This window comes from Trematomus bernacchii, unplaced genomic scaffold, assembly GCF_902827165.1.
Source record: "Trematomus bernacchii unplaced genomic scaffold, fTreBer1.1, whole genome shotgun sequence".
Classification (NCBI taxonomy): Eukaryota; Metazoa; Chordata; class Actinopteri; order Perciformes; family Nototheniidae; genus Trematomus; species Trematomus bernacchii.
The window spans coordinates 7,520,895-7,538,457 of NW_022987567.1; the positions used below are offsets into that span (position 1 = coordinate 7,520,895).

The following is a 17,563-nucleotide window of genomic DNA, read 5'->3' on the forward strand; positions in this document are numbered from 1 at the left end:
TATGGATTACAACAGTATAGTCAGATAGGGCTTTCCACTGTGCACTAACCCTACCTCTGCACAACACAACTGATGGTCTCAAACACATTAAGAAGGCAAGTGTTTCCACAAAGTGACTCTTGACCACGCACACGTGTTAATTGAAAACCATTCCAGGTGACGACCTCATGAAGCTGACTGAGAGAAGCCAAGAGTGTGCAAAGCTGTCATCAAGGCAAAAGGGGGCTACTCTGAAGAATCTAAAATATATAGGTCACCCAAGTAATGAGCCCACTTACCTTCAGAAGATTCTTTCAAGTGTACCCAGGAATGAGAAGTCTTATTTCGTCACACTTTGTCGGTAATTTAACTGACACAGCTGTCCCACTGCAGAAAATTTGATTTGTTTGCATTTTCATCTTTAAAATATAATTCAAGAAAAGGATGTATCTGTTTACATCAGCCAAATATCAAAAGTGAGTAGTACTTTTAACATCATTTCCAACTTACCTTTTTTAATGGTTGGTGAAATGCAGTTTTCTATCTGCCTTCAAATGTGCTTAAAAACTAAAAAATACTGAGGTTGAACATGCAGTCAAGATAAAGTAGAAGCTCTTGGAGGAATGACTAAATAGGATGCACAGCGTTTTAAACAAAATAAAAATAATTATAAAAGCCAAGTTACACAACAGGTATCTGCCATTTGCGGGCGTGCAAGTAGGCAATGGTTCCTGATGAGCCACTGATATCGATTGTGTACTGGACAATATGTTATTCTGAGGCAATACAAAAGAATGAGGTACCATTCCCATGTAATAAGGAGAAAGCTAAACATGAATCTGGTTGGAGAAAAACAAAGAAAGAAAGACATTTGTTCTCTGACTCTTAATTACTCATTATTTTACTGAGATTTAAAAGCCATGCAAATATTTTAAAACGGACGATCACACAATTGCCACTTTTAAAAGTTAATACAGATGGCATTGTCTTATCAAATTGTAGACTTGACCAAATAAGCTTCTAAAAATATAGCTGTCGACCAAAGCACCGTTTTCTATTAGCCTCCAAGACTTAAATAAATACCATGATTTTTATTTTTTACTTACTTTAACTTTAAAGTACTTCCAGGGCATTGTCTTGAACCCCTATGTAACCATATTATGTTGGACTGTTTTAAGCTGCATAGTACCAGTAGTGCAAAGTAACTAAGTACATTTACTCAAGTATTGTACTACTTACTATTATGACATATTTGTATTTAACTTTACCATTTAATATTACTTTATACTCCAATCCACTACATCTCAGAGGCAAATATTGCACTTTTTACTTCACTACATTTATATTACAAGTTACTTTTTTACAGATAATCACACATGATATGCTGATATGGTATAATAGAATACTGTACCACCAATCTACACAGTATTTATAGTATCTAAATTGGTCCACATTGACAAACTATAATCCTAATATGCTCTTATTATATGTATTAAAACAGATAAATATAATGAACATAATAATATAAGATCCGATAAGATTCTGCACTTTTTCTTTTGATACTTTTATACACATAGCTGGTGATACTTGTGTTCTTTATATTATTCTGAAATGGGCCATTGAGCAGAATTACCCAAGTGTTTCATTGCACAACTACAGTGTAGTGTGTATGACATTAAACCTTTGAAATCTTGATATGCTGATATGGCATAATGCAGTGCTGTACTACCAATCTACACAGTATTTATAGAATCTAAACTCGTCCACATTGACAAACTATAATCCTAAAATGCTCTTATATGTATAAAAACAGATAAATGTAATGAACATAATAATATAAGATCCATTCTGTAACAAGGACTCTTACTTTTAATACTTGAAGTACATTTAGCTGGTAATACTTATGTTCTTTATTCTGAAATGGGCCATAGTGCAGAATGAGTAATAAGACTACCAAACACCCAGCACCTTTATAGCAGTGGCATACCTTAGGCATTCCCAGCAGGGTGACTCTCCTACATTGTGCTGACAGCTGACCTGTGTTGTGGGGAAGTCAGGAGAGTTTCCAGCCTGTCTGCAGTTACTCTCACTTATCAAACACAACAGTGAAATAAAGAGCTTTTTCTCCAATCTAATCCTGCTGGACTTCGAGCACTGACTGTGGGCGTTTCGTTACAATGTGGGGCATTTGCTGCAGAACTATGGTAAGTAAGGCAATTTTCACTGAGTAGGTTTATTGACATTGGTCTTAAGCCAACACGAGACTCTGATATTAATATTGGTCATTATTGAAGTTAAGAACATTAATGGTTGTGGTGTGTTATGCTAATTGGCTAACGCTGATTAACGGCAGACGTTAACATGAATGTGTGCTAGCTGTTAGTAGATAACAGGAGTGTGTGCTAGCTGTTAGCACGTAACATGTATGTGTGCTAGCTGTTAGCAGGTAAAATGAACCTGTGCTAGCTGTTAGCAGGTAATATGAATGTGTGCTAGCTGATAGTAGGTAATGCTAGTTAACCTTTAGCTAAGCTAAATGGGTGAAAGGTGAATTATGTTTAGCTAAGAAACAATATAGCTTTAGCCGAAAGACTCTGAAGCACAAGCTTGACTGAAAATACACTATTCACTTCTACCTTTGTCCAACGTTAAGTCAACGTATAGTGAATTAAATACAGACATGTAGATGGGAAAGAAGATAACATAAAGTTAGGTCATCATCAGACTTATCTTGCTATTCGGCAAACTCACTGGAATAACATGTCTGAAGAAGTTAGGTACAGTTAGTTAGTAACTTAAGTACATTTAATTTATTCAGTTTAGCCAGTCCATAGGATAACAGAAACTTAATCTGAATATTTTGGACATTTGTTATTTGCTGTTTAGTACTCTTGTTTACATAATGGTACTGTTGTCAGGTTGAAAATAAGGACAGACTGCCCCCTACCGGTACCTCGTTATAACTGCAACCAACAACTATTCTTTAGATATGGTCACAATTTATCAGAAAAGTATATTTGTTCAAGTTGTGTACCTACATTTCAGAGGCAGATATTGTACTTTTACTCCACTACATGCATTTAACACACAGTTACTTTGGACATGTAAAGGAACATGAGATAAGAAACATGTATTAAACGGACACTCCTTTGTCTTCCTGTGAAGGTGGGGAGGGCGAAACCATGCGGCCTCATGAAGCTCCGTCACCTGGTGAAGCCGGTGTCTTTGACTCGAGTCTCCGGCAGATACCTGACGCACCAGAAGGGCCTGCCCACGCTGCCGGTGCCCCCCCTGCAGCAGACCTGCGAGCGCTACATCTCTGCTCTGGAGCCCATCATGGAGCTGGATGAGCTGAAGCACACCAAAGAACTGGTGGACGAGTTCCAGAAAGCAGGAGGGCTGGGAGAGAGACTTCAGAAAAGTCTGGAAAAGAGAGCACAGAACACCGAGAACTGGGTGAGACTTGTGTGGGAAATTTGTGTTATTATTATTATTTTTAAATGTATTCTACTATTTCAACAATTAGACAGTTTATACATCCGAAAAATAAAAATAATTGAGTAGAAGCGGGAGGGCAGAAAGCAAGGCTTATACAGAGGATTGCAGGATAAAGAAATAAAAGATAGTTCCGTAATTAAATACTCACACAGATAAACAAAATTATATATATACATACACTATTTTTAAGTTAATCCAAATTGACTTGAGATGCGTTGCCCTGACACGACCTGTTAGGATTTTGTTCTTTGCCTAATCAATGTATTTGAAAACCCCTCTGACATTTCACCTATTTCCTTTTCATAAAGTGCATTATTGATCTGTTATTGACTCTGTTTCTCTCTGTCTTTGTAGTTGTCACAATGGTGGGTGCAGATTGCTTATCTGGACTACCGGTTGCCCGTGGTGGTGCATTCAAGTCCCGGGTTGGTCTTGCCCCGCATGAACTTCAGAGATAAACAGGGACAAATAAGGTATCGCATGTCCGCTCAGTTTATATCCAACACATTTACAGACAGGTGGCAGAGATGCATTCTTGTGTTACTCTGAAACAATGAAAGCATACATTATGATTATCTGAATTAGATGCATTCTGGTATATTTGAACCATAAACACGAATGGTTTTGTCATTTAAAAATCACTTCTGAACTATTGTTTGAATAACATCATGTTCTCTCTGCTTAGGTTTGCTGCCAAACTGATAGCAGGTGTTTTGGACTTTAAGACAATGATTGACAAGTGAGTACCGTGCTTATAATATCCTCCTTGTTGACTAACACTGCTTATTTTGTCCTATTAATGGTTTTGTCTCCTAGCCTCCTTTTGCTATTGTTGCCTATAATAAGAACAAGTAAACAACTGTGTTCTTATTGGGTCACGCAGTCTACCATACCTTCTTAAATAAACTTCCACAGTATGAAAATGCAGCTTATTACATTAACAATTGTCACAAATCATCACTGAGCCAGCTGATTTGTACGCTGTTGTTCTGGAATATGATTGATCAACTTGTGTATTTATAACATAATTTGGAATAATAAGCTTTTTTCACATGAGTAAACCCACGTTTTGAAACACAGTAGCGCGTTGAATAGTGTAACTAATCAGCTGAGTCATGAATATTTCTTGCAGTGAGACCCTGCCAGTTGAATTTATGGGAGCGAAGCCCCTGTGTATGAATCAGTACTACAAAGTGCTGTCGTCCTGCCGTATCCCCGGCCTGAAGAGCGACTCGGTGGTGAACCATGCTAAAAGCTCGAGACCCCCGACACACATAACTGTAGTTCACAACCATCAGGTGAGTGAACACTGGTTGTAGGAGCCATATGTTAAAATGTATAATTTGATATATTATGTGTGTATATAGATATATTTGAACATTGTAATCCTTTGTTATTAGTATTATTATATAATTTATTTAAACCAGCCGTTGTAAAATTGACGTCATAGCCGACCGCAGCTGCTGGTAATTAGAATGAGAAAAGAATCACGGAGCAATATAGTTTTTTGACCTTTGAAAATATGTGTTTGTACTGATACCTTTTGTTTAAGTAAAGAGTCAGCCAAACTTTCCGCAGACTTATTTTTGTTGGAGTCAAGCTTATTGCTACATGTGGATACATACATTTTTGGATTAGACGGAACTACACTGGTCAACGTTGCACATTTGTTTAAAGGTCCCATGTCATGCTTTCCGGTTATTACCCGTCCCCTTGTGTGTTATGTAGGTTTTTCTGCATGTAAACGGTCTGCAGAGTCACAAACCCTCAAAGTACACCCTGTAGCAAGTAAAACTCTAACACAGAAAAGACCTGTCTATGCTGCCCCAGAACGCCTCGTTGGAGATTTCTCTTTTTCTTCCTGGGTACAGTGATGTGCCCATACCCAAATGGACCAATCCGTGGAGCCGTTACGTCCGTGGATTGGTCCAAATTGACCAATCCGCGGACTTCCTCACACACACACACTTAATCTTTTCTCAGCTGCAGCTCCGCCAATGTCTCCTCCCTGAGACGGCGGGACGCGGCGAGGCTGGGAGTTTGTGTGTGAGCACACACAAAAACTCCCAGCCAGGCTGCGGGTGTGTGTGTTCGGGCTGGGTTTCGCTGTGTCTCGCTGTCTCGCAGACGGCCACTGGGCTCACAGGGAGGGGGGGGGCAGGAGCTCCAACAAGCCGTTTAGGACAGAGAGTGAATACACATACTATACAGAGATGCTGTTTGAGAAACCAATGCGATTTTGGAAATCTATTCTAGTATACCTCAACAATGGAATTATGATCAGTAGAAATGGCCATGACATGGGACCTTTAAGCTCTTCTGGTACCAGGGGCCTAATTATCACCGATAAAGAAAAGGATTATCTGGAAACAGTGTAACGTAGAGGTGCAGTTAGAGATTATAAATTGGACAGCAGTGTCACAGAAATGCTCAAACGGTTGAACTAGTTCTCTTCTTCAAGATTGTCCATAACATCTCAGCCCTTGATGCATCAATATACCCTAAAGCCTCTTAGAATGATGGCCCTGCAAAGCTAACTCCTTGAACTTCCAGAGAATATCTGTTACTCGATAATAAGACACACTTTCGTCTTAGCACGACACTTTATTTCAGCACACCGCCAACTCCCACGTAACACTTGACAACATCCGGTAACACTTCCGGACGGTTCTTCACAATAAAACTCAAAGTGAACACATTAAACATAAACAGAAATAGTGCATGTAAGTTAACAATATCCACATCTAGTGACACTCTGAAATACTCATTCTTTCCAAGAACAATCAGAGAGTGAAACATGCTGCCAGAAGAAGCTGTCATCGCAGAGTCCGCGGTGTGCTTCCGGCACATTGTAATAAAGATTTAGCGGGGAATATTCATCCCCCACTGAGCGCGATACCTCTGGGTTTTGCTCAGTATTAATCCAGATCCAGAAGTCAAATTTAGAATGGCTCTTTGAGTAACCTGGCTTCACTGGGTCTTACATTAATGCTCTAGAAAAGTCAACCACCACAGTAGAGTTCAGTAGTCCAGATTGAGTAAAATAATGATGATTGTGTGCTTACTATATGAGAAGCCTGACTGAGCCTTTCCTGTCTTTCCTCCACATGCCCTCAGTTCTTTGTGTTGGAGGTGTACAACAGTGATGGCACTCCACTGACAGCGGATCAGTTCTGTGTTCAGCTGGACAGGATTTGCAGTTCCTCCTCTCAAACAAACATGGAGCCCGTGGGCATCCTCACCACCCAGCACCGAGACTCCTGGGGCAAGGCTTACGTCAACCTCAACAAGGGTGAGATAACAGTCCTGTTAGAGCCAGTATTTCGTTTTTATAAGACAGGCCACCTAATCGTGACGTCTGTAGTCAACCAGAGCATAAAAGACTACAATTCCCACGGCAGTGATGGGCAACCTCTTAGAAAGACGCCATCGAAGCACAGTTTTTAACCGTTACATTTTCCTTTGAGTTATCAAGTTATATAAGCCTTAACAAAGAAAGAAAGCAAGAAAGAAGACCTAAGTTGTTTGTTATTTTATTTTTAGCATTGCACAATATCATCCCATTAACGGAGGCCAAGCAACTCATCAACCGTGATTAAGACGAATATAAAGGAAAGAAAATGTTAGAAAAATCTCACTGGTCCCCGGCTTGAGCTTCAATCTCAGGATCCATGTATTTGTGATCCTCTCCAGAATGGAAGTAGTCATCACATACAGAGCATCAACTAGTTCCTGAACAGTGTCCTTCACATGCTGATATACAAGAGAGGGAGTTACACAGTCACAAGATGGAGGAATACCGGTTCTTGTAGGTAATCGTAAATTGTGTCATGAACAAAATACTGAGTTTTTTTTCTCAAAATCTACAAATTCTGTCTTTTTCTACCAGTTCTGTCTTTTTCTCAAAACTCAGATTTTTCCCCCCAAAATTCGGACTAAAAATCTCAAAATTCTGACTTTTTTCTCAAAATCTCAAAATACTGTATTTTTTCTCAAATTCAAAAAATTATGTATTTTTTAGGAAAATCTCAAAATTCTGACTTTTTCTCAAAATTCTGACTTTTTCTCAAAATTCTGACTTTTTCTCAAAATTCTGACTTTTTCTCAAAATTCTTACTTTTTCCCCCAAATCTACAAATTCTTACTTTTTTCTCAAATTCAAAAAATTCTTACTTTTTTCGGAAAATCTCAAAATTCTGACTTTTTCTCAAAATTCGGACTTTTTCTCAAAATTCTGACTTTTTCTCAAAATTCTGACTTTTTCTCAAAATTCTTACTTTTTCCCCCAAATCTACAAATTCTTACTTTTTTCTCAAATTCAAAAAATTCTTACTTTTTTCGGAAAATCTCAAAATTCTGTATTTTTCTCAAAATTCTGACTTTTTCTCAAAATTCTGACTTTTTACTCAAAATCTGAAACAGTGTCCTTCACATGCTGATATCCAAGAGAGGGAGTTACACAGTCACAAGATGGAGGAATAGAAAGCAGTATTCAATGTTTACTTCAGATTAGCTCCATGTCAGAAATGATCATGCTTGTCACATGTCTATCTCCATAGAGGCTGAATCATCATGTTAATCACATAGCTATCATATGCCTCAAACAGTCCTGATGCTCTTCTAGGTAATCATACATCCTGTCATGTTCACAGGTACAGTTGGGATACCTTTGTTATCATGTTACTCTGATGTTAGGAGAGGACATTCTGTATTTTCCCAACAGAAAACAAGTTTAAAATGTCTGTTTAAGGCGTCTAGTGGCTTGATAGAAAACAAGGAAGGAAGCCACGACAACTCCCATGATATCAGTGACGTGAAGTCTTCTCCGATAGCAGAAAAAAACAATTAGTCTCATGTTTGCGGGTTATCTGATATGTCTAGATAAGACCAACAAAAAGTCGGTGTGGGCCATCCAGAGGAGCATCTTCACTCTGTGTTTGGACGGAGCCATGCCTCAGGTTTCTGATGAGACGTACCGCAGCTCTGCCGCCGTCCAGATGCTGCACGGAGGAGGCAGTCAGTGGAACAGTGGCAACCGCTGGTTCGACAAGACGCTCCAGGTGACACACACACACGCACACGCACACGCACACACACACACACTTTTCACAGTATTATATTACTTTGGTTATTATGTTATCCTGTTATTTATACATGTAAGTGAAGTCCTTGACCAGTAGTCCTGTTGTATAGTGTCTCTGGCCCCCTGTGAAAACTATATAACTCAACACTTGATTTTGACCAGAAGGACTTGCCTGGCTCTAACAGAATTGATAAGCTAAGATGATTGAATGCCAATGTTTTACACATTCTTGTCCTACGTTCTGTGTCTGTTCTTTCTCTCAGTTTATTATTGGAGAAGACGGGACATGTGGTGCGAACTATGAGCACGCCCCAGCTGAGGGCCCGCCTATAGTGGCCCTGATCGACCATGTTGTGGAATACACGTAAGTAGGTCTAAGATCGTTTATGTTTACGTTTGTATTTATTCTTGTTGTAGGGTTTTTGCAAGTTCAGCAACAAGTAAGAGAGCAGGACGGTAAGGAAATGTTTTCCCCTTACTGTCCACTCGTATGAATCAACATGAATCCCAGTTAGTATGATTGTATGAATAAATAATAACCTATGAAATATATGGATTACACACATATACACTACTACTACTTCTGTGCATATTATCATTCAAACATGTTGATTAAAAAGAAATCTGCTTAAAAATCACTACCCAACTAAACATAGTAAATGTTTGACTTCCTTTGGTCATGTTTTCATGTTAAATTCATAGTTCTCCTTTTTGGTTTAACATATTAATGAAAGTTCAAACATAGAAGCACACCGGCAATATATCGCATGAGACGGAAAATGCTTAGTACGCACTGTAATTTACATCATGTGCATTTGTCCATCATGAGTTGGTTTCCCAAATGGAGTAATGGCACTTTAAATATTGCAGCCGCAAAGAATTGTGGGAGTGCATTATCTCCTTTCCCTTGGTAAAGGATGGTCTGATGTATCCTATCGTAAAGGAGATAATGAAGGAAGCATTGAGGATCCTTTTTCTTTTCTTCTACAGAGTTGAAATAGCTCTAATCGTGGCTGACACTTATAAGTACTCATATCACTCCGTTAGGAACCGTCCCTTAGCAAAAAGCACTATTTGACTGCAACCTTAGTTTGTTTTTATTCCATGTTGATGATCATTTTTGTTTGTGCTAATAGGAGGAAGCCAGACATGGTGCGGACTCCCATGGTGCCTTTGCCCATGCCCCAAAAACTGCACTTCAACATCACACCTGAGATCAAGAAGGACATCGAGGAGGCCAAGCACGCCATGGACATGTGAGGGATTACTTTACTAACACACTCAGTGACATTATGACACACACACACACACACACACACACACACACACACACACACAACACACACACACACACACACACACACACACACACACACACACACACACACCACACACACACACACACACACACACACACACACACACCACACACACACCACACACACACACCACACACACACACACACACACACACACACACACACTGTTGGAGCAGAACACCTATTATGGTGGCTGATAGCCCCCCCCTCTGCTGCGCGCCGTTCGTTGAATGAGGCTGATCTCTATTTAATAAAGAAAGGAATTGAAAACACCGGAATCAAAAGTTATAACAATTATCTGAGTTTACTTGTAGGAAATAAAACACGTATACTTAGTTGTACAGAGTACTCCGGACTTCAGGTTTGTGATGGGATGCGGATACAAGTATCGGGACCAGCCAACTCATCAAACAAGAAGTATTTTTACATACAAAAACAACAGTATTTATATCCATATTTTGGGGCGGAGATGTGTCGACTCTTCCTTCCCATTTTACTCCGAAGCGAATCAGAGAGTCCGTGGGGAGGAGCTGTGTGAGCTGCTCACTCCCCCAGGTGTCCTTACTGGTTGGATCCACCTCTGGCCGGGTTCAATACAGCGAATCAGAGTTCTGACCAGAACGTGAGATTCTAAGGTTCTACAAGGTCAAAGTCAATCTTATCTCTGCACCGGTATTCACTCCATTATTTTCCCATGGCATCTTTCACATAAACTGTTACTCTCAGACAATTAAACATTGTATACAGATATAATGAGCCCAGAAAGAACATACTGAACCTTGAAAAGAACATGTGTGTGCGCTCTGGTAAAAAGGAGCTGTGTGTGGGTGAAACAGGATCTCTGTGTCAGTGAGTTGTAAGTGAGAATATCATTTCTATATGGGATTACTTAAAACAGTTCAAACAATACATGTTTACTCTAATACAGTTTAGAATCATATCTTTTTACTTCAACACACACACACACACACACACACACACAGTAGTACATCGCAGTATTGGAAGAAGTACTTAAATAGTTTACTTAAGTAAAACTACAAATACTATGGTCTGGTTCGACAAGACGCTTCAGGTGACACACACACACACACACACACACACACACACACACACACACACACACACACACACACACACACACAGTAAATTGCAGTATTGGAAGAAGTGCTCAAGATACTTTACTTAAGTTAAATTTACAAATACTATGGTCTTAAATGTGTCCTTTACTAGTAAGTAAAAGTCCTGATTTCAAAATGTAAAAGTACAAAAGTATTAAGATCAAAAGTTACTTATTACAAAGAGTAAAAGTACTCATTCTGCACAATGGCCCATTTCAGAATAATAAAGTACAGAAGTAGTATCCGCTAAAAGTTCTTCAAATATTTAGTGACTCCCTTGAAATGTTTAAAAGCAAATTAATCTTTTTAATATGGCTTTTAATTTGGGTTGACTTTCAATTCTCCCTGGTATCATTGTCCGTGTTTTACTGTGTTTACAAATAACGTTTATTATTAAGTGTATATATGTGTATGTTTACCTTATGTTATGATGGTAATGAGAGGTTAATTTCTCCCCCCACAGACTGGCCCAGGAGCTGGACACCAAGGTCATCGTATTTGGCCACTTTGGTAAAAATATCCCAAAGACCCACAAGATGAGCCCCGATGCTTTCATACAGGTGGCGCTTCAGCTGGCTTACTACAGGTGAGAGGCTGGGAAGTCTTGGATAAGTGGTTTTTATAGAGACTTTTAACGCTAAGCTAACCAGATAGCTTCATGTCAATTCATCTTTATCACATAGTTCATGTACGCTGCAATAAGGATGTTTGTGTCCTTGACTGAGATGTAATAGATTCAAGTTTTGAGGTACATATAATATAAAAGTTCTTTAAAGGTCACCTATTGTGCAAAATCCACTTTCTCATGTCTCTTCTACATCAACACGTGTCCCCTCTTCTTCATGTCTCTTCTACATCAACATGTGTTCCCTCTTCTTCATGTCTCTTCTACATCAACATGTGTCCCCTCTTCTTCATGTCTCTTCTACATCAACATGTGTCCCCTCTTCTTCATGTCTCTTCTACATCAACATGTGTCCCCTCTTCTCCATGTCTCTTCTACATCAACATGTGTCCCCTCTTCTTCATGTCTCTTCTTCATCAACATGTGTCCCCTCTGTGTAAAGAGACTCTGAAAGTTTCAGGAACAAAGATTCTCTCTCTTTTTGTCCTGATCCATTTCTATAAAAACCTGTCTGAAAATGAGCTGATCAGATTTTGGCCACTTTATGATGTCATAATGATTTTGTTGTCTTGTGTAACCATTAGCCAATCACCAACCAAGGTAACCCCCCCACCACCTTATCACCTGAATCTCCTCCTAGAGCACCATTGTGTTCTTTGTAACCAAATCTCTCTCAGAGGGGCGTGGGGAGGGGCTCCTTATTTTCATCTAAAGTAACAGACAGAGAATCAGCACTTTTGGAAACAGGGCTGAAACAGAGGGGATTATGGGATGCTGCAATGATCTGTTTGGTGTTTCAGCCAATCAGAGACAGGCTCTGTATATATCTGAGACCTGTAATAAAAATAGTATAATAGGGGAACTTTAATGTTTGCCATTAGGGACATTACTCGTGAAAAACTTTAAATGAGATAAAGAATAATGTCACCTTTTGTCATGAGAACCGTCAGAAATGCGTCCCTACCTTTGTCGATGCATTACCTCCACCAGTCAGTTTTTGCACACTGCTCTTCTCTCTGCAGGATGAACCAGCGCTGCTGTGCCACGTATGAAAGCGCCTCCCTGCGTATGTTCAGATTCGGCCGCACAGACACAATCAGATCTGCTTCGAGCGCCTCCGCTGCCTTCGCCAAGGCCTTTGATGACCTCAGCAAACAGGTGTGATTAAAAGGGACATTTTTATGGGATGTATTTGTATTGACGCGGTACACCAGCTGGTTCATAGGGAACTTTGTCAGTCACTTCTTCACAGGCAGCAAATCATCTATCCTCTGATTGGTGCTCATGTTAAAAACAGTTTTAAACATACGTATAGTAATGGAGCTGGGTAATAAAAAGCAAAGGTCTGTGTCAGTCTAATGGCGCATTTCCACTACACGGCCTCGCTCGGTATGGCTAGGCCTCGTTAGGACTGGCTCACTTTATGGCGCATTTCCATTACAGTTTAGGAACTGGGGTAGTATCTATAGTAACGCAGTGTAGGCGGAGCCGTGACGTCATCTTCAATGCGAAACACAAAACCAACATCAGCCGTTAGCTGTTAGCACTCAGAGCTCACAGCTCCTCATATCTGTTCAGAAACTCGACAAAAGTGAAACAAGTACAAACCACAGACTGCCTGTGTCATGGTGAATACAGTCGCTGCTTTATTTATGTCTGTATAGGCCGTTGTTGTGAGTGTGGACGGTCGGAGCATATACTGCGTTAGCTTAGCCGATCTCCATTCAGAAAACACACATTTTAAAAGGTTTTTCGCCTGCCGTCTGTCTGCAGACTTGACAAAGCATTAATTCATGGTTTTTACTAACCGGTATCAGTATGTTGTTACTTCGGCATCATTTTGAAACGTGTATTACAATTAAATCACGGTCAAATATGTCCATCTTGTTGTAGTTGTAGCCCCCTTGCCAGCGATGCTCTCTCTAGTTTAGCATACTCAGCCCGACTCAGCCTCGTTGTCTCTGGCCCTAGACCCACGATTTTATGAGGCCAGAAAAACTGAATTAGGACCCGCCGGCCGGTACTAGGCCAAGTGGAAACGCAACCAAAGACGGGCCGCTGACGTCACAGCCCTCTTAAACCGTGCTCCGCGCTGTAGTGGAAACGCGCCATAAGTTACAATGGCAGTATAAAAACTAAAGAAAGCGCTTTTCTGCCAGAGACAAAACGCTTTATGGGCACGTCCCCAAATGAGTATAAATTCTTCTTATAGGAAACAATTCTATATTGAGGAAAAACAGTTTGTGTTATGTTTCCCTCCTTTTCCTGTTTTCACCAGAACACAGAGAAGGTGGATCTAATGGAGAAAGCTGTTCATGCTCACAGGGCGTATACTAACATGGTGAGTATTCACAGGATGAACAAAGTCAACACGTCTAGTAATAATTGTCAACAAAGCTCAAACTTACAGTGAATGTTTCCTACTGAGAAGCACGGTGTGTGTCAAAGCTTAATATATCTTCTTCCTTTCTGCCATCGAGCCCCATTGTTTTACAAAGAACTGCACTGGCACATGTTCATTCGTTACCATGAACACACACCGTAGTTTATTTAGACTCAACCCCATACACACAATCCTGCTGCCCAAATACTCACCTAAACACCACCATATTCCAAAAAACAGTACTATTTTGTCTTGTTTGAGGCACTTACAATACTTACTTACACTTACAACAACCTACTGCTTAGCTAAATACTGTATTATTGAATTTGTACTTCTAGCTCCTGCAACAAGGAAGATACAGAATAAAGCATGTCTAGTTAATAAGTAGTTAACATCTGGTGACTAACATCCTTCTCTCCATCAGGCGATCAGCGGCCAGGCCATCGACAGACACCTGCTGGGCCTTAAGATGATCGCTCTGGAGGAGAAAGTCTCCGTCCCTGAAATCTACACGGACCCCGCCTACTCCAAAGCCTCAGAGTACAAACTCTCTACAAGTCAGGTATGAACCAGCGCTGTGTACCGCCACTACATAACGGCAAATCGATGTTTTCCTAAGACTTAAAGGTCCCCTATTATACTGTTTTTCATCAATATATTATAGATCTCAGATATATAGAAAACATGTCTCTGAAGTGGTCCTGAGGGTGGGGTTTTTATTATATTTTTGTTTGTTTTGTAAGGGAACTGTTTGTATGTTCTTTCACGTGGTATGTATAGGGTTGCAAGATGGAAACTTTCCACGGGAATTTATGGGAATAAACTGGGAATTTTCTAAATTGAAGGTTGGCTCTTTATAGGGAACTTAAATATAGTTGGGGAAAGTATATTTTAGCATAACATTTTCACTATATCTCTAAAGCGTCTTTGAGCACCTGTAAAAGCGCTAACAAAATTAATCTATTATTATTATTATAATCTTGACTAAAACAAACAGATGCCATGCAAGTACACTTTAATATCCATGCCGCTTACTGCATGGCTATTGAGACCACACAAAGGTTCGCAACAGGGAAGGGAGAAGGGCTCTTTTCATTTAATATTTTGAATGGGACTTTGTGGGGATTTTTGGAATGATAATGAGGGGGGTTGGGGGTGATGAGTAATATTTAACTCAACATTCCTGTTTTCGTTCTTCAATGAAACAAATAATTGTTCAATAAAAAAATTAAAACTTGTTCTATTCTACTTTAAAAAAAAAAGAAATTACAACAAATTTGTTGGATTGTCATTTTTTGTTTAATTTTGCATCGAATATTTCCAAAATTCCCCCAGCTTAACTTCCCATGGAAACTTTCCGGAAATGTTCCGCCCCTTTGCAACCCTAGTTTTGTACCATGTTTTTCTCTGTTTCTGCTTAAATTAAAAAAATATGATCACAAAATAAAACATTAATTACAGATTAAAAGCAGTTCTGAAGAGGTGAGGTTTTTTTAATTTGTGATATGAACATGGGGAGATCAGTGCCTTCACAGATGTTTTTGGGAAGTGAGTTCCAGATGGAGAAGGCTAACCGCTAACACTGCTTTCTCATTTCTTCACAAGGTACCGTCAAAGACCGACTGTGTGATGTGCTTCGGCCCGGTTTCACCCAGCGGATACGGCGTGTGCTACAACCCCATGGACGATCACATCAACTTCGCAGTGTCGTCTTTCAACAGCTGTTCAGAAACTAACGCAGCACATCTGGCCCGGGCTGTGGAGGCAGCTCTGCAGGACATGAGGAAACTGCTGGAGCAAACGCCCAGAGCCAAACTGTGAAACTGGACTTTAATAACCCCTGTGAAGTGAAATGGATCAGTGGCGCTGATGAGCCTCTTTGATAGGAAGAGCACTCTGTGTGTGATTGAGTGATTGACTGAACCCCTCGCAGGACGTCCAAGATACAGTATTCTCCTGATTTGATTGATTATGCACTTTAAATAATGTGTGATTACTGCTTTGTAATGACTGGCAGGTAGGTGCTGTTCCTCTGCTGGTACAATGCACAATAATCATAATGATGGACAATCGTTTTACAGCCCGTTCTGTTTCAAAGTGTAACACTGATTAATACAAATGAATGGATTTTCTTTAAATCCTTTTTAATATCAACAAAAACCTGATGAGATGAGACTCAGTTATTAATTATTTTTACATGAATAGCCTGACACACTCTGGTTTGTGCCTCTGTGCCTTAAATGTACACTGTTTGATAACTCAGGGGACATGTCTGCTGGAGTTTACTCGAACATAACTTTGCTAAGTCTTATATTTACAGTCCAAGGATTTTTATAAAGTTAATAACATCTTCATGGCTTTCTAAGATCACATAAGATCACATAACGAATGGTGTTGTCATCACCCAATCATCACTCATCAAGTGTTGTGTTGTCATAAACATGTCTTTATTGAGCATTGATACTCAGAACATGCAGTGTATTAATCCATGTTTTTATTTAATGATTGTATTCATCTGTGCCCTCTGATTTCCACATGCATATTTACATGTTCTACCATACGACAGCCAGTGGTGTATTCTGCATAATGTCTTCCACCGTGTCTTTTTTTCATACAAGGACTGACACAATTCAGAATTTAATCAGAAAACAGGCTCTTAATTTAATTTAAACAACTTTGAAGTGCCATGTTTATACTGATGTAAGATTATTTTGTGATGCGCCAGTTATCTGTGTGTAGACTTCAATAAGAACTCTATCTATGGGAGGGGTGTGTCTTCATTTAATAGACTATGTTGGCCAGTCAGCATTTCATTATGTGTTTTTGTGATATTCTGCATACAGTAGTAATGGAAGAGATGAAATTATTCTGTGCAGAAGTTATGCTAATCATATTGGGAGGACAGTCTAGCAGGAAACATGCATAATAACATGAAGCATTGTGTTTGATGGACTTGTTCAACACTTCCTCGCAAATGAAATACATTGTTTTCAAAACACTTATGACTGATGACTGATTTTTCCTAAGTTTCAATGTAGATTTACATTTCAGCACGATCTTAAAACACATTATTGATAAGAGCAGGAACAATGAATAGTGAATGTTTGGTTATTTTAGGTCCACTTACAGTTAACTTCACTAAAAGCAGGGAGAAAAAGTGAAAGTAGATCACATCAGCTCACATTGCAGGCCTCCAGGAACCATGCTGAGTCCTTTATTGTTTCACCTTGACAGTTTTTAATGTAACACTAAACTGTGGGCAATTTGTAATACACTGCAAGAAAGATCAGTACATATTTTAAGCAGTTGTATTGTCTCATGAGCTTTTTAATCATTTGTATTCCTTAAAGAGAGCGACTTACAGGCTATCAATTCAGAAAAAGAGTTAACTCACATTCAAGTTATTTCATAAATGATGCCAAAGTTAAGATGAAGTTATTACAGGTAGAGGTGGAGACCTTTCTTTACTCCTCACCTGAGAGATTTGATCCAAGAGAAGAAACAAATTCAACTTGGATAAAAAGTGAAGTGTCAACAAACTTTATCTCTGTTGTTCTT

At 39.5% G+C, this 17,563-nt stretch overlaps 1 protein-coding gene across 1 annotated transcript; it reads left to right on the top strand.

The window, feature by feature from the left end:
* Window positions 1-1,923: 1,923 nt before the first annotated feature.
* Window positions 1,924-17,003, top strand: crata (carnitine O-acetyltransferase a). The gene is made up of 14 exons (XM_034125716.1): window positions 1,924-2,183; window positions 3,145-3,435; window positions 3,832-3,950; window positions 4,163-4,216; window positions 4,610-4,775; window positions 6,595-6,769; window positions 8,359-8,537; window positions 8,824-8,924; window positions 9,697-9,816; window positions 11,461-11,583; window positions 12,645-12,780; window positions 13,901-13,963; window positions 14,430-14,567; window positions 15,611-17,003. Exons 1-14 carry the CDS (start codon window positions 2,157-2,159, stop codon window positions 15,824-15,826), a joined length of 1,908 nt encoding a protein of 635 aa, XP_033981607.1. The 5' UTR covers window positions 1,924-2,156; the 3' UTR covers window positions 15,827-17,003.
* The last annotated feature ends 560 nt before the right edge of the window (window positions 17,004-17,563 follow it).

What these genes read in the sequence shown, in the direction of transcription:
- crata (XM_034125716.1), top strand. Translation starts at nt 2,157, where the DNA reads ATGTGGGGCATTTGCTGCAGAACTATG. An exon ending in TTACGTCAACCTCAACAAGG is followed by an intron (nt 6,770 to 8,358) that starts GTGAGATAACAG and finishes TGATATGTCTAG; the next exon opens with ATAAGACCAACAAAAAGTCG. An exon ending in TTGATGACCTCAGCAAACAG is followed by an intron (nt 12,781 to 13,900) that starts GTGTGATTAAAA and finishes TGTTTTCACCAG; the next exon opens with AACACAGAGAAGGTGGATCT.